Source organism: Passer montanus, unplaced genomic scaffold, assembly GCF_014805655.1.
Source record: "Passer montanus isolate IOZ18808 unplaced genomic scaffold, ASM1480565v1 scaffold8, whole genome shotgun sequence".
Classification (NCBI taxonomy): domain Eukaryota; kingdom Metazoa; phylum Chordata; class Aves; order Passeriformes; family Passeridae; genus Passer; species Passer montanus.
Genome location: NW_024373256.1, coordinates 10,540,158 through 10,562,840, shown reverse-complemented (window position 1 = coordinate 10,562,840; position 22,683 = coordinate 10,540,158). Strand labels below are relative to the sequence as shown.

The window sequence follows — 22,683 nt, the reverse complement described above, 5'->3', positions numbered from 1 at the left end:
AAACACCTTCCCAGTCCCTGCAACATTTCCCTTAGCAACAAAATAATGGAAAATTTAGTGTGCCTTTATGATTAATTTATACAATGGAAGATTGTCCCACTTCACATCTCAGAAGCCAAGCCAAGAAGTTTTTGCAATGCATCAGTTTATCAAAACACAAAACTTGAAGAGCTGAGTGGGGGGAATATATTTTTAGATTAAAGATTTTGTCCCAGTTACAATAGCATAATGAAGGATAAATTCAGCACAGCTCACCAAGTACCTGATCTCAACCCCAAGTGAAATGAAGACTAAAACTCAGAATAGCTTCTGAAAAGAATAGGGGTTAGATGGCACACAGCTACTTCCACCTGTTCATTTTATTGCCAGCCTACTTGTAATATTTAGAGATATTAGATAACACCATCACCAAAAAAAGTTATAATGTAGACAAAGGAAGTAATCTTAAAAAAAAAAACCCAAAAACCACAATCAAAAAAACTTCCAGAACACTCAGGTACTGAGTAAAGGAATTGGAAATAAATTACTAAAGATTATTTTTTCCTAGAGGCAAGTTTCTATGCATCAGGTGAACAGGAGAAACAGGGTTGTTTGTTTCTAAAGAAAAAAAAAAAAAAGTTGCAAAAGAAGTGATCTTCTGGCCACTTGTAATATTTAGAGATATTAGATAACAGCATCACCAAAAAAAGTTATAATGTAGACAAAGGAAGTAATCTTAAAAAAAAAAAAAAACCAAAAACCACAATCAAAAAAACCTCCAGAACACTCAGGTACTGAATCACAACCAAAGTTGCAAAAGAAGTGATCTTCTGGAAGAAATTACAAGAATAAGAATAACTGCATTTCCTGAAAGAACAAGAAATTATGAGGAAACAGGAATCAGCCATCAGAAAAACTTATGCCAGAAAACCTGCCATGAGTGGAAATGCCATAGGAGTCTTTAAGCCTAAGCTGGCAACTTGCAGTGCTGAACTCTGCTCACTTCAGCAGTGAAATGAAAGCTGTGCTCATTCAGATACACATTTCTTTTAAGATATTAGTTTTCAGAATTGATACTGAAGAGATCCCTCTGAAAATATTCCTAGATGGAAAAGCAAATTTAGATGTTTTCACATCTCTGCTGCCCTCTGGCACAGACAGCAGTTGCCCAGTTGCAAACCAACTTTGCAATTCTTAGCTCGTGTGGCTACAGCTGGAACATCCATTGGAAATCATTCCCTGCAGAGCACAATGCCAAAATGAACATTAGAGTGAACACTGAAACATATATTAGATTAAACCACCACAGAAAGCATCATAATGTAAATTGAAATTAAGTTACCCCAGCCATCTGATGCCAAATTGAATGAAGTTATTGATTGCAGAAGTTGTCTGAACTTGGTCAGCCAGGACAGAAAATCCTGAATGGACCAAACTGTTTAGCAGAGATGTTTTTTCACAGAAGGTCAGGAAGAAAAGAGTTATTCACATTTTAGCTCCTTCAGACACTTTTAAGGAAAGTGTATTTGTATTTGTACAATAATTTAGTGCTAACTGTCAAAATTGATAGTGGTAAGTAGACACCCTGGAGCACAGCAAACATCTGCCTGTCCCAGGTAGTTCAGGATCTTTGTTCAGTGCTCTTTGACTTGGATGTTTCCCCTGTGTTGATATGATGAGAGCACTCATACATAGTACTCTCTCTTCATGTATCATAGCCTATCCTGGAGGCTTGCAAGCAATAAATTACTATGTCTACAGATATCTTATGCTGCCTTCAGGCCTTTTCCTTTCTCCCTTAAACACTCTTCAGAGTTAACCATCCCTGTTAAAAATTGGCCTGTGTTGATATGATGAGAGCACTCATACATAGTACTCTCTCTTCATGTATCATAGCCTATCCTGGAGGCTTGCAAGCAATAAATTACTATGTCTACAGATATCTTATGCTGCCTTCAGGCCTTTTCCTTTCTCCCTTAAACACTCTTCAGAGTTAACCATCCCTGTTAAAAATTGGGTTTTAACAGAGTTAACCATCCCTGTTAACCCTTAAAAATTTGGTTAAAGATTTTGACATTTCTGTGACTTCTGGTTGGAAGCTGCTATTGTATCCCCATGAGGACAATGAAGAATTTGTGCTTTTACTGAAAAATTAAAATATAACCTTTTTCTTTCAGACAGACAGCTTCTCTCACAGCTTGCCCTCCTCTTTTGAGGTGAAAAGGTAGGAACCACAGAAAGAACAAAAACTAGGAAGTCTTTCCTTCGGTGAAAATTTTGTTTATATTTTTTCTGTAAAAATAAACCAAAAATATTGAAATTGGTTTTGCATTGAAGTGGAGAGATGTCAGTTGGCTGCCTAAAAGACAGGTTGGATTTGACTTTAACTTTAGGCACATCACTACTTAATTGGCAGTCCTAATTAGCAGCAGAACCTGCTGGGCACAATCCCAACTGTGCTGCAGCTGATGGAAACAGGGATGTTTGCCTCCTGGTTATGCCTGTGCCACGCTGCAGAGGCTGCCAGCTCAGCCTCTGACCTGCTTGTATTTGTTCAACAAATAACAGAGTGTGTGAGGCTGTGAATTGGATAATTTATAATCACTGTGAGAGCAACAAAAATCCAATTCAGGCCAATAAACTCACAGATGGGGTTAAAAGGCCATTGGGGCCTTCTGGGGTCTTCTCGTGCACTCTCTCTGCTTAGTGCCATAAGATTCTATAAAACATGATAATAACCATGTTCTTTTCACATGGGAGAGTGGGCTTGCAGGGAGGAAATAACTCCTCATGCCATTTGCACTGCTCAGTTCGATGCTTCCAGGTGTTTCTGCTGGCATTACACCTTGTCACTAAAGGATGCTGAGGATAAAACCACCACGTGTCCCTGTCAAAGTGACAGCTCAGGACAGCCTGCAGGCTGAGAGCAGCTCCTCAGGGGCAGCTCATAAATCATGGGGATGTAACCCTTCACATCTGATAACACAGCACAGCTGAGGCCACTGCTGCTGTGGCTGTGGCAGTGCAGACACGCTGCCACCACAGCAGCCTTTCCAAGCAGCTCTCTAATTCCACCAGCATGTCAGAGAGGACGTGGGAATAAGGTGTTCAACTGATGTGTATCAAAACAAGCACTGCTGTCTTTAACAGGAAGGCAGATGAAGTCCCAAGTAAACTTTAGCATCAAATCCCTGAACACACAGTCACAGCTGTGGCTGGCAATAAAAGCTGTAAAGCACTCATGACAGCCAGGGGATCTGCAGCTGCACACGGGGCTGCTTGCCTGGGGAACACCAGGGACTCATTCCTGCAGCTCCCTTGAAAGGAAGTGACGGGCAACAGGCAAGCAAACATTTCCCATTTTATCCCTACAGTAAAAAGAGCCTCTCCCAATTAAATTTTCTCATTTCAGCCATTAGCAGTTAAATCCCAGACTATATGCCACTGTAGATGTGCTGGGGCAAAGGTGAGAACGTGAAATGCATTTCCAGCTTATTGCCATTGCAATTCCTCCTCTTGACAGTTTTACAGCCACAAATAGAAACACTGCGTGCAAACTCAAGAGCTATGAGCTCATACAACCCACACCAGAGAACTGAACTGGAAGGTTGCTTTGCCTGCAAAAAGATGGAATTCTTTAACTATAATCTCTTCAGGAAAAATATAGCCAGGCCAACAGAAGGAAGCTCACCCAAAGAACCACTGTAAACACAACACAATAATTAATAACTTCCTATTTGGGAATTTATTGTCTCTTCAAAAAGCACAATCAATAGGACCTGTCTCCCTGGTACAGAGGGTTCTAGAAATGTAGATCAATTAAATGCAGCATGGACAGAACTGCTTGCAATGCATTTTTAAGGCTGTATTTGATCAATAAACATCTCAAGAGCTCAGAGGAGCCTCCACATCTCTGGCAGAGCCAGGCACTCCCACCAAGAGCACATTAGCTAATGCCTTACAGACCCTGCTCTTCTGAGCAATGCTCAGGGCAACAACTGCCATTTCTCTTCTCATTAGGGAACAAAAGGCTACAGAAACCCTGAGCTGTCCCTGCCTAAGGAACAATCCCCAGCTCTGCACGTAGCACAGCACATGTGGACCACCTGATCCCTTAAATGCACGAAATTTTGTGAAAAACACAAGTACATGTTTTGACAAGCTTAGAAGATCGAGGTTGCTTTCAGCAGCGAACTGTGTTGAAGGAGGGACAATATTTTGCCATTTTGAATATTATTAAGTAGTACTTCAGTAAGAAGATCTTCCTTTTTAACAGGCCTGGTTGCAAACTGACACATTGAATTAATATATTTCTGCTGTTCAAATGGTGGTACAGCAGCTTCCTGAGAAATACCTCTGTGAATCTCAGAAATAAGACCCTAATGACAAGAGATGGATATTACTGAGTCTTTACAGAATTTTTTTAAGATCTTTTCAGAAACAAAGGTTGATTTTGTATCAAAGAGGAAAAACCAATAAAGCTGATAACTTTGCCTTCACCCCTGATGGGAAAAAGCCTTCATGAATAAGCTGCAGTGAACCCCCATGGGGATTCACCTGAGGGAGCAGGTATAATGTCAATGTCAGACTAACACAAAAATCTCATTGCCACTTTGATTTGCAGCATTTCCCAGGTGATGATCTCAAACATTTTTGATGCTAATTGAACAGGATAGGTCCAAGCCTATTGCCCATGCAATGAAGTTGCTTGTTCTAATTAAAAAAAACAAAGGCAGATGCTTTTCTTGTACATTAATTTCTGAAACAATACCAGCTTCACCTCTCAAAATGAATCCAGAAAGGGGCTGGGTCTGCTTTCAAGGCTTCCCAGACACAGATGTGAGCACATTCACCTCTGCATGTACAGCAATGCTCCAATACAAGTCTTATCTAACCCTTACACCTGACCAGGAAATAAAGGCAGGAATACCATTTATTTTATACATATTTCTATCCATATTTCTTCCCCCAAGGCTTTTTCTGGCCACATTAGCAAGTGGACTGAAGCAGCTGATTTTCCACTTCTTGAAAGAAAGCAAGATTAAAAAAATCCCAAACCAAACAAAAAACCACAGCAGTTTGGTTTTTAATTTGTTTTCAGAAATCTGTGCATCTGAAATTTTACATTTGTCCTCTTCCTGCTTTCTCCTTCTAGTTCAACTCAATAACATTATGTATTAAACACAATGATCTCAAAGATCAAGATATTTCCAATACATCTCAGGATGTTAATGCTAATTAAAGTTGATGAAAAGACTTTGTTTGAGACACAGGAAAACCAGACTGAACAGTGACAAGATGCTACTTCATAATTTCATTTTATTTGGATCACAAGGGCCACATGTATGGCATTATTCAGTCATTAAGCATTGCTTCACTGTGTTATTTTATTCCATCTTGAAATTAGAATCAAACACTATACAAAAGTAATTAAAAGGGACTAAACTTCATGTCTCCAATTAAGCAAAAGTAGTTTCTAAAGTGAGATTGGAAATACAGGTTATACAAACACTCTTCAGGGATAACACAGTTCATATTTATTTTAACTCACAGCAGCAATTATCAACCAGATTCTTTGCAAGTGTTTCTCAGTCTATAGACTATGACTAAAATTATCAGACAGTTCATTTTCAAAAAGCTGTGCAGAAGCAGCAAGTCTTACCATGGATGAGGGAAGTTGCTTGTTGTATCCCCAAGGATGAGAATGGAAAAAAAAAAGATAAAAGTACAGGAATCGTTTTTGAAAGAGATAAAGATGAAAAGAGACAAATTAGCTGTAATAAGGTGAACAGAACACACACATTGAAGAGGAAAATAGAAATTATGTATTTGCTTTGAAGCAGAAACAGTTTGAGGAAGAAGAGATGAGTCACCCTCAAAAGAACCATAGAAACATGGACTCCATGGGACCAGATGTACTAAATATCATGGAATCCAGTGAATCAGGGAGGGAAGAAAGTTAAAGATGTCTCAACTAGACTTCATCAAGATGAAAGGGCAAATTTTACATGGAAGAAATAAAGGATTTGGTCAACGAAATCATGAGAGGGAGAGAAAGAATATACAATTCTGTCTGCTGAAGAACAGAAAATTTGGCAGAAAAAATGAAAAATTGTTTTTGAAGAATATGAGTCTGAAAGCAGCTGACATCCTGCTGTTCAATCCTTCTGCGGGTGCCACCAGACAAAATCCCAAGGAGCACAGCTGGAGGCAGCAGTTACTTGTATTGACCCAGAAGTTTATTTGTACCATCTGCTACTGAAATATCAGTCAAGGGGAGCAAGGCAGACACCTGGGGGTATCCACACAGAGAAATCACTCAGAAGAGAAAAGAAACTCCAACAGGGGAAAAGGAATCTGTCAAAAATGAATAGCTGATGCTGTCAAAAGGAGCAAAGCTCTTGAGAAGGACCATCAGCTGGCCCAGGAGCAGCCAGCCTGAGTTTCAGTGAACATCCTGAACAGCCCTGCAGTCAGGTTGGCCCCCCTGTTTTCACACTTAAGTGTCTGAGGAGTGGCCTGATTTTCAAGCTAACAGCAGTTTTTCAGAACTTTCAGTAGCACAAATGGTTGGTGAAAAGTACAAGCAGTATACATCCCTTAAATAAACTGTCCATCCAACAGAACAAGTCCTACAAATGGCTGAAATCAGGACATCTCCTTCTTCAGAAATTCCCAGCAGAAATGGAAGGATCTAGCTGTCTATCTCTAATGCCTAATTCAGCTGTCACCCAGCAAAGGGGACTGGCACAGGCTGGGTCAGAGCAGGAGCTGCAGTCTGGAAGCCCCTGGGCAAGGCTGGTCTCACGCAATGTCACACATCTGGCCTGGCATGGGACAAACCAGCCTGGGAAGTGCCAGCTGAGAATGCCTGGAGAAATGAGGGCAGAGTCCACACAGCAGCAAGGAGACAGAGGAGAAGGAAACAGCTGGAAGGATAACTTTTTAAGGGAGTCTTCATTCTAAGGAAAGATTTCAGGATTTCAAGGTCTTTTGCTTAAGTAATACATTATACTCCTATACAGGTTTGGCAGAAGGGGAGTAAAAATTAAAAGGATAAGCAGTTCCCCAAAAAGGATCAAAAGAGGGTATTTTAGTATAGGAAGAAACGTCCTGTGTTCACCATAAATAAGGAGAGATGTTCCTTGACACAGCTTCTGGAGTACATATACTTAAACCCACTAAAGTAACTTCTCACCTCAAAACAAAACCTAAAAAGCCTGAGAAATGATTGCTGTATTATTAACAAATATAATCATGTTGCTATCAAGCCTAAATATTTAGAGCTAGCAGATTCCTGTCACCCAGATGAATAATGATATGAGCAATGAGTCATTCTCATGCCTTTGGAGGATTAAGAATGGAAATTTGTCTCTTTGTCCAATTAGGCAGGTTGGGTTACTTCAGACAGAAAAGGATGGATGGCCCTCAAGACTAAATCTCAGATCTTAAAAAAGAAGGACAATAATATTTACCAGAATATTTACCAAGATTGTCAGAAGCAGGATTAGGCAGCACTGCAAAGATAACAAGAGACTGTACTGTCTTCAAATTCAAGAAACATTAATTCTGCCCTTTGAAACTACTTCTCATAAGACAATGAAGCTACCATGTAATTTTAAACAACCATAGAAATCACAGTCAATCATTTTCCTTTTTGATAACTGTACAATACAGTTGGGAAAAAAAAAAAAGAAAGCACCATGTAGTACACAGCAGCCTGACATCAGTCTCTTCAGTACCACAGAAAGCACAGATCAATAGTCCTCTGTTTCTGAAAAGTTTACTGAAAAGCATTCTTTAAAAACCATGGGGAAAAACTCACCCAGTTTTCAAGCTGACCAAGGCATCTTCGACTCCTTTCTGGTTAAACTTGGTCATGTAGAGGTGCATATCAGGGTAGTTGTTTCGGATATTCCTCTCAGTGCTTCCATTTGGGACCGTTCCAAACCGAAAAGGAGGTGAATAATCATGTGGCCTTTGAAACTAGAGATAAAGGGACAAACAAAGTGTTTCAGGCATCCAAAATGTGAAGAAGGACAATTTCAGGTTGAAAAAGACAGAAGTTGTGTAAATTGCCTCAAATTTCTTCTAGGCAAATGCTGTGGGTCAGTTCAGGTCTATTATACCAGAAACTGTATTCACACTAACTGAACATAATCTACATCCAAGGTAAAACCAGCTCCATTTTGGCACTCAAATGTGACTCTCTCCCCTGCTTTGCACTTGGCAGGACAGCAGAAACTGGAGCAGATGCTCATCTGCCAATATCTCCCTAGGAAACCCAAACCCAACCCAACCCAAACACACTGGCAAACTGCAACCAAAGGAAAAGAGGATTTTGTTGATAGTCATTTCACACTTCCATCTCAGCTGGGACATTGTGATTCCCCATCTTCCTGATGGGAAAAGGATCATCCACAGTACTCAACAGGGAGCCCAGTCCTGGAGGGTGCCAGGGATTGCAGGAAGCTGTGCCAGGGAGAGGCAGAGTGAGGGAGTTTCCTTCCACCCATGACTGGAGGGGAATAAAAGCTCTTGCAGCTTCCACTGGGGCTCGGCAACTCACAGGCTGATATGAGAAGGGCTTCTGGAGCTCCCACACCTGGAATCCTAGTCCCTGTTCAACCCTACCATTTACAACTATGAACCATTTGCTTGAGGACATACAGGTTTGTTCCACAATTTTACTCTCTATCATTATTGCATCAGCACAGATGAACCAGCCAGGGGGGATCTGCAAAGAATGGCAATGGCTCAGGGCATATTCAGGTCTCACACTTGGCAATCCTTCAAATAATCTCACATCAATTTTTTACTAACAGATCTGAAAATATTATATGCACCTTTTCAACATCTTCCTTTAAAACCCAAAATTAGGATTAAAACGTCTCTTTAAGAAACAAATGAAAAAGGTCAATCAGATTAGAGGAACTATTGGCTAATGAGGAATTGAATTGAGCATTGATAAAAGCAGTCACCCATGAATTCCACTCTAAATGCACTCTGTTTTTATTGTTGAAGTTAGAAGAGCAATCTATATATCCTGTGCTGCAAGAGATGCCTAATATTTATATAGCTGCTGATTCCTTTGGGGCTCCATATGAAATATTTCTCTTTTTAACATTTGGTCTCAGGGCATCAAGAATTCCCAAGATCCAGTGCCAATTTGCAAAGAGAATACAAATGGGTTTATAAAAAAAAAATGGGAGTATTTTCAATTCCATCAACCTTGACTGTGAAATTATTGCTGCAACACCATTTTCTCATTACAGAACTACAATTAAATGCTTCATTTTAATTAAGTATATTTTGACAAAGCATAAAGGAATGAACTCTATTTTTCTCTATTTGTTTAGCTAACAGATGTCTTACTTTCCTCATTCTCCCTTTTCAGAGCTTTACTGTTTAAATTATAACTTTGCTACTACTTTTACACATAGTAATTGACCCATGCACCAAAATTACACTGTACACTACTCATGATTCTTAGTCTATATTTGCCATCTCCCTTTCTGAGTTTATTATGCAGCACTGAAACAAACCCTGCTTTTAAATATATGTCCAGAGATTCTACTGATATAAATGTAGCTTGCTATGAACTTTATTTAAATCTAGAGCTAATGTATCTCTGATGTATTGAGATGGCTTCATGTGTCTCCTAAATTTGCCAGTCAATAGAACTGAAAAAAATAGAACTGCCAATTTCAGGACCTGTAAGACTTGCCGCTCCTTATATTGCTGGGATTTTTTGGAAATTCAGCTGTGGTGAGCATCCTGCAAGCTCAGTTCCCAGTATGGCAGGGGAACTGGAGGAATGGCAGGGGAACTGGGGGAACAGGGACATTATGGTGGAGTATTCTGGTGATTTCAAAATGGAGTTTGTTTTTAAATAGTCTCACTTTTCAAGAACATTCATATGAATCTAGGATGTTGGCAGGCATTTCCTCTCATAGGAATAGTTGAAAGAATTAACACATCTGTTCAAATTGAACGATCATGGAAGACAAAAATATTTCTGCAGAAGACAAGGATGAATAAAAAGCCCAAGTTCATTCAAAAGTCACAGAGTTAAAAAGCAGATTAATAGTTCCAAACCCCATCTACAGACTGGAATGTCTTGGCACCAACAAATTTTATCACTCACAAGGAGATTATTTCTGAAACCGTCATCTGCTACTACTGCCTGCTCACAGACTACTTATAAAGAAGAAAGAGGTTTAAATCTTTTTACTAACACTGCACTCATATCAGAGATGACTAAAGTTTTCATCAATAATATTAAACTTATATTCTGTGAACTGCCACGTCCTGCAGAAGCACACAGGACTGTCACTGTCTGTGACTGCAGCAAAGATCTATGTGGCAGGCAAGAGACAAGAAAAGAAAAAAAAACAATCAAGGCTCTACATGCATTCATTTTCCCTAAAGCCCCATGATGAGAAACAAAATATGTCATGTTTGCTAGGAAATCATTTTCTTCCTAGACATTTCATGAAATGCTGATCTTTGAAATCATGGACAGAATTCTTGAACTGAATGCACAAGGCCCTTGTTTGAGTCATAGTGGAGAGATCTCCTGTTACTCTGAAGAGTGACCAATTAATTCATTCCTGTCTCCCCCTGCTCTGCCACCCAACAGAACTGCAGCACATGGCAACACAACTCCAGTCTTTTGCTTTTTTTTTCCTATATGCCCTAATAAAACTGGCAATTTCATTAAGTCAGCAAAGTGATCTTCCAGAAACATTACATATTGACTTAAAGATTTACTCGCTTGCCTGAAAAGGCTGGTGTTGAGAGCAGTTGCTTGTTATTGTTCTGGAGTTTTTTTAAGGAACTGTGGGAAACACTGCTAAAATACTAGAAAACAGTAAATAATCTCCTGCTGGGAGCAGGAGTTACAACTCATTTGGAGTGACAGAAGAACACCCATACTTGAACCTTGTCCTTTCCTCTTTTACCAGATGGGAACGTGGCATTCTTGTGATCCTACAGAGATGCAGCCATCAGTCACTCCAAAATGTCCTTATGCTCACCAGGTGCTGCAGTGCGGGGACAGCTGTGCCTGCCCAGCCTCAGGAAGCACAGAAAGGCTTTGATACTGGGCAGTGCTGAGAGGGGCTGGCCTCAGAGGCTCTCCCTCCCTGCCTTTGGCTCCTGCTGCTCTGCTGTCACAGACACATCTCGGTGTCTGCACCACCTGTGCCATCCTAGGGCACGGGAACAGAAAGCCAAGGCTGCACTCTGAGCCTTGCAAAAATAAGGAGCCTGTCAGTGGCATCATTCAGGTTTCCTGTTAAAGCTGAAGAGAAGCTCCTGGACCATGTGCACATGAGGCAACTCCTAAGTGTGGCGGAACCCCAGCAGAACAGCACTCTGTGAGACAGCTCTCTGCACAGCTACCTGCCCTCCTTCAGCAAATTTTCCTGTTTCATTGCATGAAATAGGCACAAAAGGTCTCAAAAGTACAAAAGCCACGAATTTCAGTCTTTTATGGATACTTTGGACTCATTTTCTGTACCTTTTGATGAAGACAAAGCTTTTGAACATCTATTACATACACAGGAATGTCAAAATATCATTTTCCTCTCATTTGCTGAATCCTTTGAGTTTATGAACACCCACCCCTCCTCACTCCAGAACATGCTGTGCCATGCACTTCTGGGTGACACTCTGATGGCATGGCGTTCACAAATTCATTAGCAACATTCCAAGGGATGAGGAAACTATAAAGAGGTCTTAGAGCACCAAGGAGTAAATAACACATTATCATCACGGCAGCAAATCTGGTGAGGCAGCTGATAGAGTACAACATACTTCTGAATGGGACAGCACTGAGTGCGATGAGGAAACTATAAAGAGGTCTTAGAGCATCAAGGAGTAAATAACACATTATCATCACGGCAGCAAATCTGGTGAGGCAGCTGATAGAGTACAACATACTTCTGAATGGGACAGTGATGAGGGTCAGGGGGGCTGCTCAGGGAGAGAGGGGTTTTCCTGATTTTTTCCTGTTTTTTCCATCACACCCCAGTACCTCTGACTGGAAATGCTTTGTTGCACTGGCAGTACAGCATTGACAGAAGAGCCTGACTCTTCAGGTATGGCAGTGGGAAAAGTGGGAGAGAAGAACAACAAACTGATTTACCAGCCCAGAAGTGGGGCTTGAGTTTTTTAATTTTTGTAAAAAAATTTAGTGAACTTTTAGGTATTAATTATTCAAAATTGATTATACCCACATTTCTGGCCCTTGCCTGTGACTGCTTTGCTTCCTGCAAGGGTCAGAGTTCTGTACTGAACTGTATAAACATGGATAAAAAATGGGAGAAAAATAATTTAACATCAATCATTCCCCTAAATTATCCCAAATTATTTGGTTTTTTAAAATCCAAGAAATCTCAGGATTGTAGAGGAGGCAAAACCTATGTATGACAAGAAGAATGTACTGAAATAGTTCATTTGCTCTTCTGGAGTTGTAACTTTTTAAATTTAATCAGAAAAGGCATGGCTTCCCTGACTTACATCTATGTGCTTCAGGCAAAGTTTGAAGAACCAAAAAATAGAAACAAAGGTGGCAGATCAAATAAATGATCAGCAGACCACACAAGAACAGATGGTATTTTCTGATTCAAGTATTTTTCTATTTTTATTTTGCTTTTTGTGGAAACGAAATCCTACTTAGCAGTCAGAATAGAAAAAAATGACAAAACCAAGGAAGTTTTTAGCCAGAAGCTACAGAACAAGGGCTGACATTTCCAGCCCTGTGGCAGAGAGGCAGCAAGGAGGGGAAGGCGAGGGTCAGTCAGACCTGAGCCCACTGCTGTGCCAGGTGCAAGGCAGAACCTGCCAAAACCAGGGCCCAGGAAAATGCTCTGCTCTTTCTCACCAACAGCAGAAAGACATTTCTCAAATCTTCTTTTTTTAATCCCCAAGAGAAAATGCCATTTATCTGTCTCTTCTAAGAATATTATCTTAAAATAGAGGGATATTTAACAATCTTCATACTCTTTCAAAGGTTGTGTGACAACATAATTAAATGAAAACAAAACTATTATCTTTTTTTGTTTCTTTTTATCTTTCCTCTAGCCATGCTTGCTTTGATATACCAGGCAATCAATCAAAGGCTGGTCACAAAAAGAAGTTAAAACAAAGAAAAAACCAGACAAGGCTGAGATGTTGCCTTTTTGGTTTGTTTTTAGTAACAATTTCCTTTATTTTCTGTCCTTTGAGAAAAAACCCCTTTGTGAAGTTGTCCCCTGGGCTATACTGTATTTAAATATTTCTTCTTAATGTCAATATTTAGTTTCATTTTTAAACAACTGGGCACAGACTTACAAAAGCATAGCCTTCAGGTATCTTGTGCATATCCATCACAATAATTTTGCAAATGGACTTTTTTCTATTAATATACTACTAATATCCCACAAAAAATTTCAAACTTTTTATTTTGGTAAGGCATTTCTTTTAACCAAACACTAACTGATTTCTATAACAAAATAAAGGTAGTTTTCAGTTAATGCAGGTACTTTTGAATAGACATGCAGAGATTTTGAAAACAGACTGATATTTTCATGCTTTGGGTCTTAGGTTTGTTAGTAAAGTTTGCACTTGCACTCAGAAAGAAATCATCCAGTTTTAGTTCATTATCTTGCTCAGAGTTTTTACCACGAAGTACAAATTTGCAGAAGGATTATGGAGAATGCACACTGACATCTTTTGAGCTGAATACCTACCTTTTTATCACTCAGCCCAGTCACTTGGTCAACAAATTCCTCTTGAATCATAAAGGCAGCTAAGTTGGCAGTGTAACTGGCCAGGAAAATGACAGCAAAGAAAGCCCAGACTGACACCATGATCTTACTCGTTGTCCCCTTGGGGTTCTGCACAGGCACAGAGTTGTTGAAGACCAAGCCCCACAGTAACCACACTGCCTTTCCAATGGTGAAGGATGGACCATGGGGATCTGCAATTGCAAAGAGCACTTAGTTCAGCTGCAGTTAAATTAAACCTTGCCAATATAAGATGCAGGGATGACCCTTAGTCCCAGAGACCTGGTTAGAAAATATTTAGGTATATAAATTCACTGTACTGCAAATATACTCACAGGATTTACCATAGGTACCCTCCTTGCAACGATGAGTTCCACATTTTTAAAACAATTCAACATTTTTTCTAGGTGGCATATGTTCAAAATTTTTAACATGAGAATGGAAAGCATAGGTTTGGAGGAGAAGCAGGCTGGTATGTCTCCTGCAGGAGGAAATGTGCCACAGTGTTGCCCTGTCAGTTTTCTGTGCAAGCAAACATGTGAAATGGAAAACTGGAGGTTTAAGTCTTAATGACTCAATTCTAATACTTTTCTTACCCAAATTATTTTTATCATCTCCAGTCATCCAACATTATGCTTTTTGAACATTATGTAAGCATTTTTAAGATCAAAGTGTGTGAATGTGTCACCTACTTTTAAGCACCTTTGTACTCAGGGCATGAATCAGAAAGACAGAACAAAGGAGCTACCTCTGTAGACAGGGAATTTAGAACAAGCCAGGCTCTGCCTGCCTCACATGTTCTGTGGCTCCAAATGTGTTGACATTACAGGTAAAATTCTGTCCCAGCTAAGGCATTCTGTAAATTTTGTTATTTCTATATTTGAATTCACCCCAAAGGTGGAGGTGGCCAGCAGAGGGGCAGAAGTGAATTAACAATGTCATTATCCAGTCCAAAGCCCCATTTGTAGAGCCCTGAGGGAAGCAAGGGCAGTTATTCTCACCCAGCTCTAGGTAAGCACAATGCAATCACACATTGCTCATCATCCAGACTCCCTGCATCCTCAGTGCAGAGAAACAGGCCTCCCCTGACTGTGACTCATTTGGCCTACTTATAATTATCCTTTTTTCAGTTCAATTGCAATTTAGTCAATAAGCTCTGATACAGAAATCTGATGCAGAAATCTCCTTCCCTGCCCTGTCCCTTTATCCAGGGGATGCACATTACAAATAGAGATTTAGCTATTCATTTAAACTATAATTTATTTTAATAATTATTCAATGATTCTTAAAATAATAAAAGCCTAAGTGGGTATACTCAGTGCATGCTCTCATTTCAGCAGAAATGCTCTCTAGTGCAGTGCAAATATTTCACAATGCAGTCAAGCTCTACATCCTAGATTATGCTCCTATTCTGCAGCAGCATTAGGAAAATAGAGTGCAGTAAAATAAACACAATGGAGCTGACTTTTGGTTTATGCAACTACCTTGTAGACATATTAAGGACTGAGCTGATACAGGAATAATGTGCATTTTTCTGAGCAACAGTGTTATAAAAATTCTATGCCAAGGGAGCAATCTAAAGTTCTGTTTATGCCACTGGAGATTGTATTATCACTGAGATTCATCCTGCAAAAAAATGCCTAGGGAATTGACAGATGATAATTTTTTTTTTAATATTCCAGGTTTAAAATTAATGGCAGCTTGATTAGTGGCAAGCCTTCAGAATTAGGTTGGGATGGTCTAGTGCCATAACATGTCTTTGTAGCTATAAGTGCACTAAATAATCAATTCAGGGACAGAATAGAACAGCCAAGCCCCTGGATGCCCATGTCTATATGCACCTTTGATTTCCCCTCTTTAACACAGTGTTTATTTCAGACAGAGGTTACACATTTACCATCTTATTAAAATGATAACATCATCTGAACATCACAATAATCCACTTTTCCAGGGAACAAGCCAGCCATTGTCTAGAAGAAATCATTTGCTTTTAATAGTGCCCAGAACTGTGTTCAACAAGCCGGAAGATCTCTTGTTATAAAACAAGGCAAGAATGATTTAGAAATTTTAACAAAGGCTACACTCTTGAATGTCACTTAAGAGATGGGAGGAGGAGGGCATTGTGAGATATGGAATCCTCACTCTTGAGTCAGAGTGCAGCTTTGACTGAGAAAGAGTTAATACAGAGCTTGTCTGTTTTGAAAATGAAGTTTCTATAACCGAGGGTGCTACACAGAATGGAGAGATGCCCTTCTGCCAGGGGCATCATTTCAAGGCTAAGAGCTCTTCTGAATTTTACAGGGACTATACAAAACTATGGACAATGTAACTGCTATTTTTCAAACTGCCCAGCAGACCACAGGATTTTAGGTAACTTTCTCCGAACTGGTCATGAATTTGTAATAACCAGGAGTAGAATATATTTCACTGCTGACACTTTACAACTGATACTGTGTACAAACCAAACACTGAATAAAACTCTGATACCACTTACCCTGCTCCCTGTCTTTATTCCATTGAATTGGAATTATAAACATGAGCATGTAAGCCTTCAAGAAATCATACTTTAAATGAAGAACATGAACAGTTTAATAGCTAATTTCATTGTTTTATTCCTATGTTATGTCTATTTGAAAAGATGGAGACCCATGGATGCATGGAGTTGAGTAAAATGCAAATCTTACCTCTCCCTTGTGCTAAGTTCCTGTTGTATCCCACAGGACTAAAGTACTCAAATATAAAGACAGCCATGGCAGACACGATGAGAAGCATCACAAACATCATCACCCAGACAGAAGCACTAAAAGGCTCTGCAGCAAAACAGGAGAAACAGAAACACAGTTCATTAAACCAGTCACAGCACAAGAATTCTAATATCCTCACCAGGCAAGCCCAGCAGCTTCCTCTACATTAGCTTTTAACACCAAAAATGCTAGCAAATAACTAAGCAATATATAATGAACTGCTGTTAGTATACATAGACAAAATCCATAAAGTCAAAAGCTGAAATGTAAGTTGTAATTAAAAACAAAAGGCTGCACACTTTTCTTTGACACTGAGTGGCATATAATTGGTTTGACTCGCTGTTTTCAGTCCACAATCAGGCTGCTGTGTCTATTCATCCTGTGTTATAGAAATTTATCAACAGAATGGTCCAACTTCTATGACTGTTTCTGCAAAGCAAAAGCAATTAAGTGTATGTTTAATACATTTGGTAATTCAGGGAATTCTCTCTCATTTTCTATCCAACAAAAAGTGTTACAGGAGGAAAGATAAATACTTGCATTCAAACTAAACACTTTTGTTTAAGGATTCTTTTCTCTCTGTGCTTACATTCATCTAACTGCAATGAAGATGATATTTTTATCAATTGCAACCACATCCTTTTGAATGTCTCATTGTCATCTGGAAGCAAATTACTGAAATCAAAAGGGCTTATGGAAAAGTGGATGTCAGTTTGAAAGACAGAAGAACCATGATTAAGTAAAAGAAGTAGGTTGGAGCATAAAACTAAAAGCAGTTTCAAATACCAGACTAAGCACCAACTTTTTGAAAGGACTCAATATCAATATCAAATATCATCTTTCCCAACCACAGATTCTGTCATTTCAGGAGTCCCTGTGGTAGCTGCTTTGGTACAAGGATATCTCTAAGGAAGATCAGCATGGCAAATTAATATCTCTTTATCAGGACAACTTATTTGGGTCACTTCACATCACAACTTGTGCAAATAAAGCAAGTGTGAGCGTGCTCTGAAGTGTGAGAAAACAAATCTTAGTATAATATTTTTAATTAGGACATAATCAAGAAAAAATTGAAATTACAGAAAAGTAGTGTGTTAAAATGTTTTGCCTGCTTTTGAAAGCCAAAAAAGTTCCTCTCTGGTAGCTTTTTCATTCTTTGAATTTAAGATTAGAATCACTGAAGCTTCTTCCCTCATTGCAGGAAAGGACAATGACTGAGAGCTGAGGTGTTCTAAGCCCAACAGCCCAATCTGAGCCTTGCCCAAATTCAGATGATTCACCCAAAATAGAATGAAATGTAATAATTTGTGCCCAAGCATAGAAAACCCATGAGATCTTTTTGTCTTTGCTATGATTTCTCCAGAAACCTGTGACTTAGACAAGATCAAATCACAAATAGGCCCACTGGTGCTTTTGGATGGTAACTAAGGCAAAGCAGGGGTATTTTAAACCAAACTGTTTTCCTCTTGCAAAGGAGCAGTATTTTTGCAATTAATTAGTTTCTTTTTAAGACAGGGTATGAGCTTCGTTCAAGTACTGTTAATTATTTGTTTGGGAGAGAATGGTAAGTTAGGAAAATAACAGAATTTGTATAAGGCAGAGAAATATCTATGTAGATGCAGCCAGGGAAGGGACATTATGTAGCATACAGTCTAAAAAATATTTTCTGAATTCAGTTAGTAACTGGATTAAATTGGAATTCATGCAGAAGTACTATAAAATTTTGACAGCATCCTCACAGAAGAAAGCAAGGCTGATAAAACCCTTATCAAAAGCAACAGTGTAGAAACAGCAATGGTAATTTGTCAAAATCTAAAGAAGGCAAAGGGCAAAACAAGCCAATGTACAAAAGTGAGCTATAAACAAGAGTTTAAGCAGAATTCTCTTTAATAATTTAAGGAGTCTGGTAATGAGGTGGTGAATTAATAGAAGCAATAGGAAAACAAAAAGCTATTTGGGATAGCAAGCAGTAAGATTGAGCAAGTACAAAATCAAGTGAATAACAAAGTCGATCTCCCTGTCATATCAGAGATCCAATTACACATTCAGCACTGTGCTTTGATTCTCAAAGGACAGGAAGGGAACTTCCCTCAGGCGAGCAGCAGGTTTTAAAGGAATTTTCAGTAAAGCTATAATATGGCAGAAAAAAAACTAATATATGACTTGTTAGTGTGTATTTCAAATGACTGAAAACAGAGAATATCAAGCAAGGAAAAGACGTCTTTGAGTCCTACCTCCCACCACCAAAACCAATACTTAAGCAATACATTAAATAAAGTGGGGCAGAGATTTTCTATTCTGTCAATGCTCCAGAAAAGAAAACTGACCTCACCTATGAACTCTCCCTCTGAAAAATATAGAAATGGAGATTTAAGGTTTCCCTTTCTTTATTTGGTTGTTTAAATGAAGTTGAACCAAAACTCCACAGAATTATTTAAAAAGTATTTGTAGATCTAGCATATATTATCTCTAGTGCAATGTGAAAATGTTTTAACATGGAAAAAAATTTTCATTTGAAGGAGACAATCAGAATCAGAACACAGCAGATAACGAGGACGAGGCTGTCACAGCCCATCAGTTACTCAGATCTATTGGACACAACAACTGACTGGAAAAATCTAGTCACACAAAATCCTGTACTTGTCCACATTCATAGAAATAATTCACAAACCCAGATATTTCAGAAAGTGTAATCAAGTGCTATTCTTTAAAAATAGTACTATATTTGTCTGATTTTTTTTTTTAAATCTTTTAAAAGTCTTACGTAAGGTGACTCTATTCTCAGACATCCACTTAATTGAACCAAAATCAGCCTGTGAATAAATTCAGTTATCTGCCTGATAGTATTTTGCAAGGCAAAACATTTTACTACTACGCACACCTCATCAAAATACACAGTCAATTCCAGCAAACTGGCAGCTTCATCTATGCCTGAAAAAAACAGAGCTCACTTCTGAGAGCACAGACTTGATTTATTGGTGCAGTAAAATCAGATTTCTTCAAAAGTGGAGCTATTTTAGAGAGCTTTATGAGAAGGGGTTCTTTTTTTTGTTTCTTTTGAATTATATACACAACCAACTAAACCAATAACATTAAGTGCATTTTAGAAATCTAATAACGCTGTTGCTTGTGAAAAATGCAAAAGCAGCTTCCCTTTTGATGGTGGCTGTAAACAGGTTTTTAAGAGAGAAGTAAAAAATCAACTGCACTTGCGCTTTAGAAAACACCCCAATTCTTATTTCCAGTGGTCATTTCAAACATGCTGCAACTGCAATTTAAAAAATGAACTTTACAACTCAATGATTCAAAGAAATAAAAAGATACTTTCTTGAGTCTTTTCATTACAAGTACAGTTTCTTGCAATTTCACTTAAAGTCTTTCATTCATATCAAATATCAACAAAATCTACTTCGGTATCACCACGTTTGGGAAATTATTTGATTACTCATTGTGTCATATTTACTTACATCATCTGTGTAATATGAGAAATAAGCTCTGTGGTTAAATGATGATTCTTGTGTAAGAAAATCAATTTTTTGCCTGCTTATATCTGATACTACACCACTAATCTATTCTTCAATGTCTGTGAGCAACTTCAGGGGGAGTGAAGAATTTCCACTTAGCAATTTAGGACTGGCGTCACTGCTGACCCAATGGACTTGAACATTCTAAACTGTGCCCTAAGATATGTGGAATATACTGATTTTTTTATTTTTCCACATAATGGTTTTAGTGTTACCAAACTGGCTTTAAATTAAAGACAAGGAAGTTGCTCTTCAACTCCACAGTGGGTTTTTCAATTATTTTGTGAATATTAAAAAGATATTAAGCAAATTATGATGGTCTAAACAGCATAAATTAGTTTGTAAGGAAACAGGGTTGAGGATGTAATTTTCCTAACTGAAGATTTTAGGGGATTCTTTTTCATACTGAAATCACAGTCTTTGGTTTTCACTTTCAGCATCCAAAACCAACAGCACTGTGTCCATCTGTTAATGATCATGTTAATCAGCACATCAACACAGAACAAAGTTCTTAATGTAGAATTCAAAGCTCAACAGAACTGTGTTAATGTACTACATATCTTAACACACCATTAAATCTACCAAACCCTACAGAAATGCCATGAGGTTATCTGGACAGGCTGGAGACCATACCTAGGAAAGCAGATGGTGAAACCGTGCCGTTGCTCCGTGACACCATGACGCTGATCCCCGTCTCCACGAACGGCACCGAAAAGTCGACGACCTCCGAGCGCTCCTCGTTGATGGTGAGAGAGCCCACAGCCATCACTGCCCGGTGGTACACCACCTGAGCACAGGGACAACACGCACCAGAGTCAGCACAGAACTCCCCCTTCCTCCAGAAGAGCTCAACCAGACATCACTGAGCTCTTAGGAGCTCTTTTACCTAAAAGAGAACTTACTTCACCAATCATTCCATTCCACACGTTATTGACTTTTTTGCCGTGCTTCCCATTCGTCACCAAGTACAGGTCATATGTGAACTTGACAGTTTTAGACAACTTCTTCAAGATATCGATGCAGAATCCTTTGCAGCACTTCTTTACGTTGGTTCCCTCATTAGTTTTGTTGCTGTCAACAGACAAGACACACATAAATATTCCTGCTGGGAAAAACAGAGGCAGCACAACAGCAAGATACGGCACACTGTGAAACAACATTTTGCCACTCTTGTGAATGACCATGTTTTTCTGAATCAAGGCAAAAATAACCCACAGGATGCTTTTATAGCTATATGGTGTTTGCAGCTCTTGCTAATCATGACAGAGTTGCTTGGTGAGACACAGAGACAACATTACCTCACATGACATCCTTCTACTCCAGGATCCAGCCTCACACACTGCACTGCTCCATCAAGACATACAGCCTGCTCTTACTAATCTCTCTCTTAGGATTAGATTAAACTTTTATTACTTTTACTCTCAAGACATCAGACTACATGTCATTTAGTAATTAAAGAACATGTAAGCTATAAAAAGGCACAGCAGTTCACCGTGCTGGAAATGGATGCATCTTCTCAAAGTGCACCTTCCCCTGCACTAGGAGAAGGTGAACTTCAGGCCATCTTTAAGTGCAAGGATGCAAGTTTTCTCTTCACCTTTTTTTTTCTGAAATGTTCATTTTGGGACTTCTAGAACCTTTTAGTATATGCATCTTCAGAAGGCAAGGCAGTATCTTGCAGCCTTTGGAAAAATTCAAAATTAAAATAAAACTAGTTTAGAACTTAACTAAAAAAATAAATTTCCCTGGACTTCAGGACGCATGTGCACAACCATGCAGCCTCTGGAAATCTTCAGAAACATGCATCATGTTCCCTCACACCTGCTCAGTAAAAATCCTGTTATATTCAGTTCATAAATACACAGATCAAGGCATAGCAGGTGAAACACGACTGACAAACGTACAGTGGAAACTCTTCCACTGATTTCTAATGACTGCTCTGAAGTTATGGAGCACTGACAGAAGGGGACTTTTCTCTTGATAGGAAGTCACAGTGGTATTTTATCCTGCAGCAGTTTATTCTATACCAAATTTCAGCATAAACTTACATTTTCATTAAGAGACATTTTCAAATTGTTACAGACTAATGAAAGCAGGCGTATCTCAACATAACTGGAAACAATTCAGAGAGGACTCATTAAAACAGTCCCATTTTGGAGCACAATCTTTTTCCATGTGACTGAAAAGGGCTGATTCTCATTGACTTTGAATTTACTATGAACTTCCTGTGTTGTTAACAACTCAATGTGACTTACATGTGTATAACCAGAAACTCTCAACTATTTAAAAGGAGGATGTGAAAAGAGCATGTGGGAGAGGGGAGGGGAGGGGAAGGGAAGGGAAGGGAAGGGAAGGGAAGGGAAGGGAAGGGACATATTCAGTGAGAAAATAAAGGACTATATTTTGCAGTCAGAAAAAGAAAAGGGAGCGCTGTGTATTTACTCACTTAAGTTTGACAAATTTCCGGCACGGCACAGTGTTTTTCTGGCAGCTTTCCATGAGAGGATCCACATCCTCCACGATGACAAAGGGAGCCTCCTCCAGGGTGACAATGCTCAGGTGGTTGTCGTCGGGGTCGCTGTCGGCGAAGGAGCTGTACCTCGGCCACACCGAGTACTTGAGGCTCAGGGAGTTGTTCTCCCACTTCCCCACCTGAAAGGCCAA

The 22,683-nt window shown here is 39.2% G+C and overlaps 1 protein-coding gene across 4 annotated transcripts in view; it reads right to left on the bottom strand.

The window, feature by feature from the left end:
* GRIN2A (glutamate ionotropic receptor NMDA type subunit 2A) overlaps positions 1–22,683 on the bottom strand; it is a 160,399-nt gene that overhangs the window by 29,389 nt on the left and 108,327 nt on the right. For all 4 annotated transcript variants that reach the window (XM_039732353.1, XM_039732354.1, XM_039732355.1 and 1 more), the window contains 6 exons: positions 22,466–22,671; positions 20,922–21,090; positions 20,653–20,806; positions 16,436–16,561; positions 13,716–13,945; positions 7,805–7,965 (listed from right to left, as the gene is read on the bottom strand). In XM_039732353.1, coding sequence (XP_039588287.1) covers positions 7,805–7,965; positions 13,716–13,945; positions 16,436–16,561; positions 20,653–20,806; positions 20,922–21,090; positions 22,466–22,671 — 1,046 coding nt within the window. The remainder of the gene's footprint in view (positions 1–7,804; positions 7,966–13,715; positions 13,946–16,435; positions 16,562–20,652; positions 20,807–20,921; positions 21,091–22,465; positions 22,672–22,683) is intronic.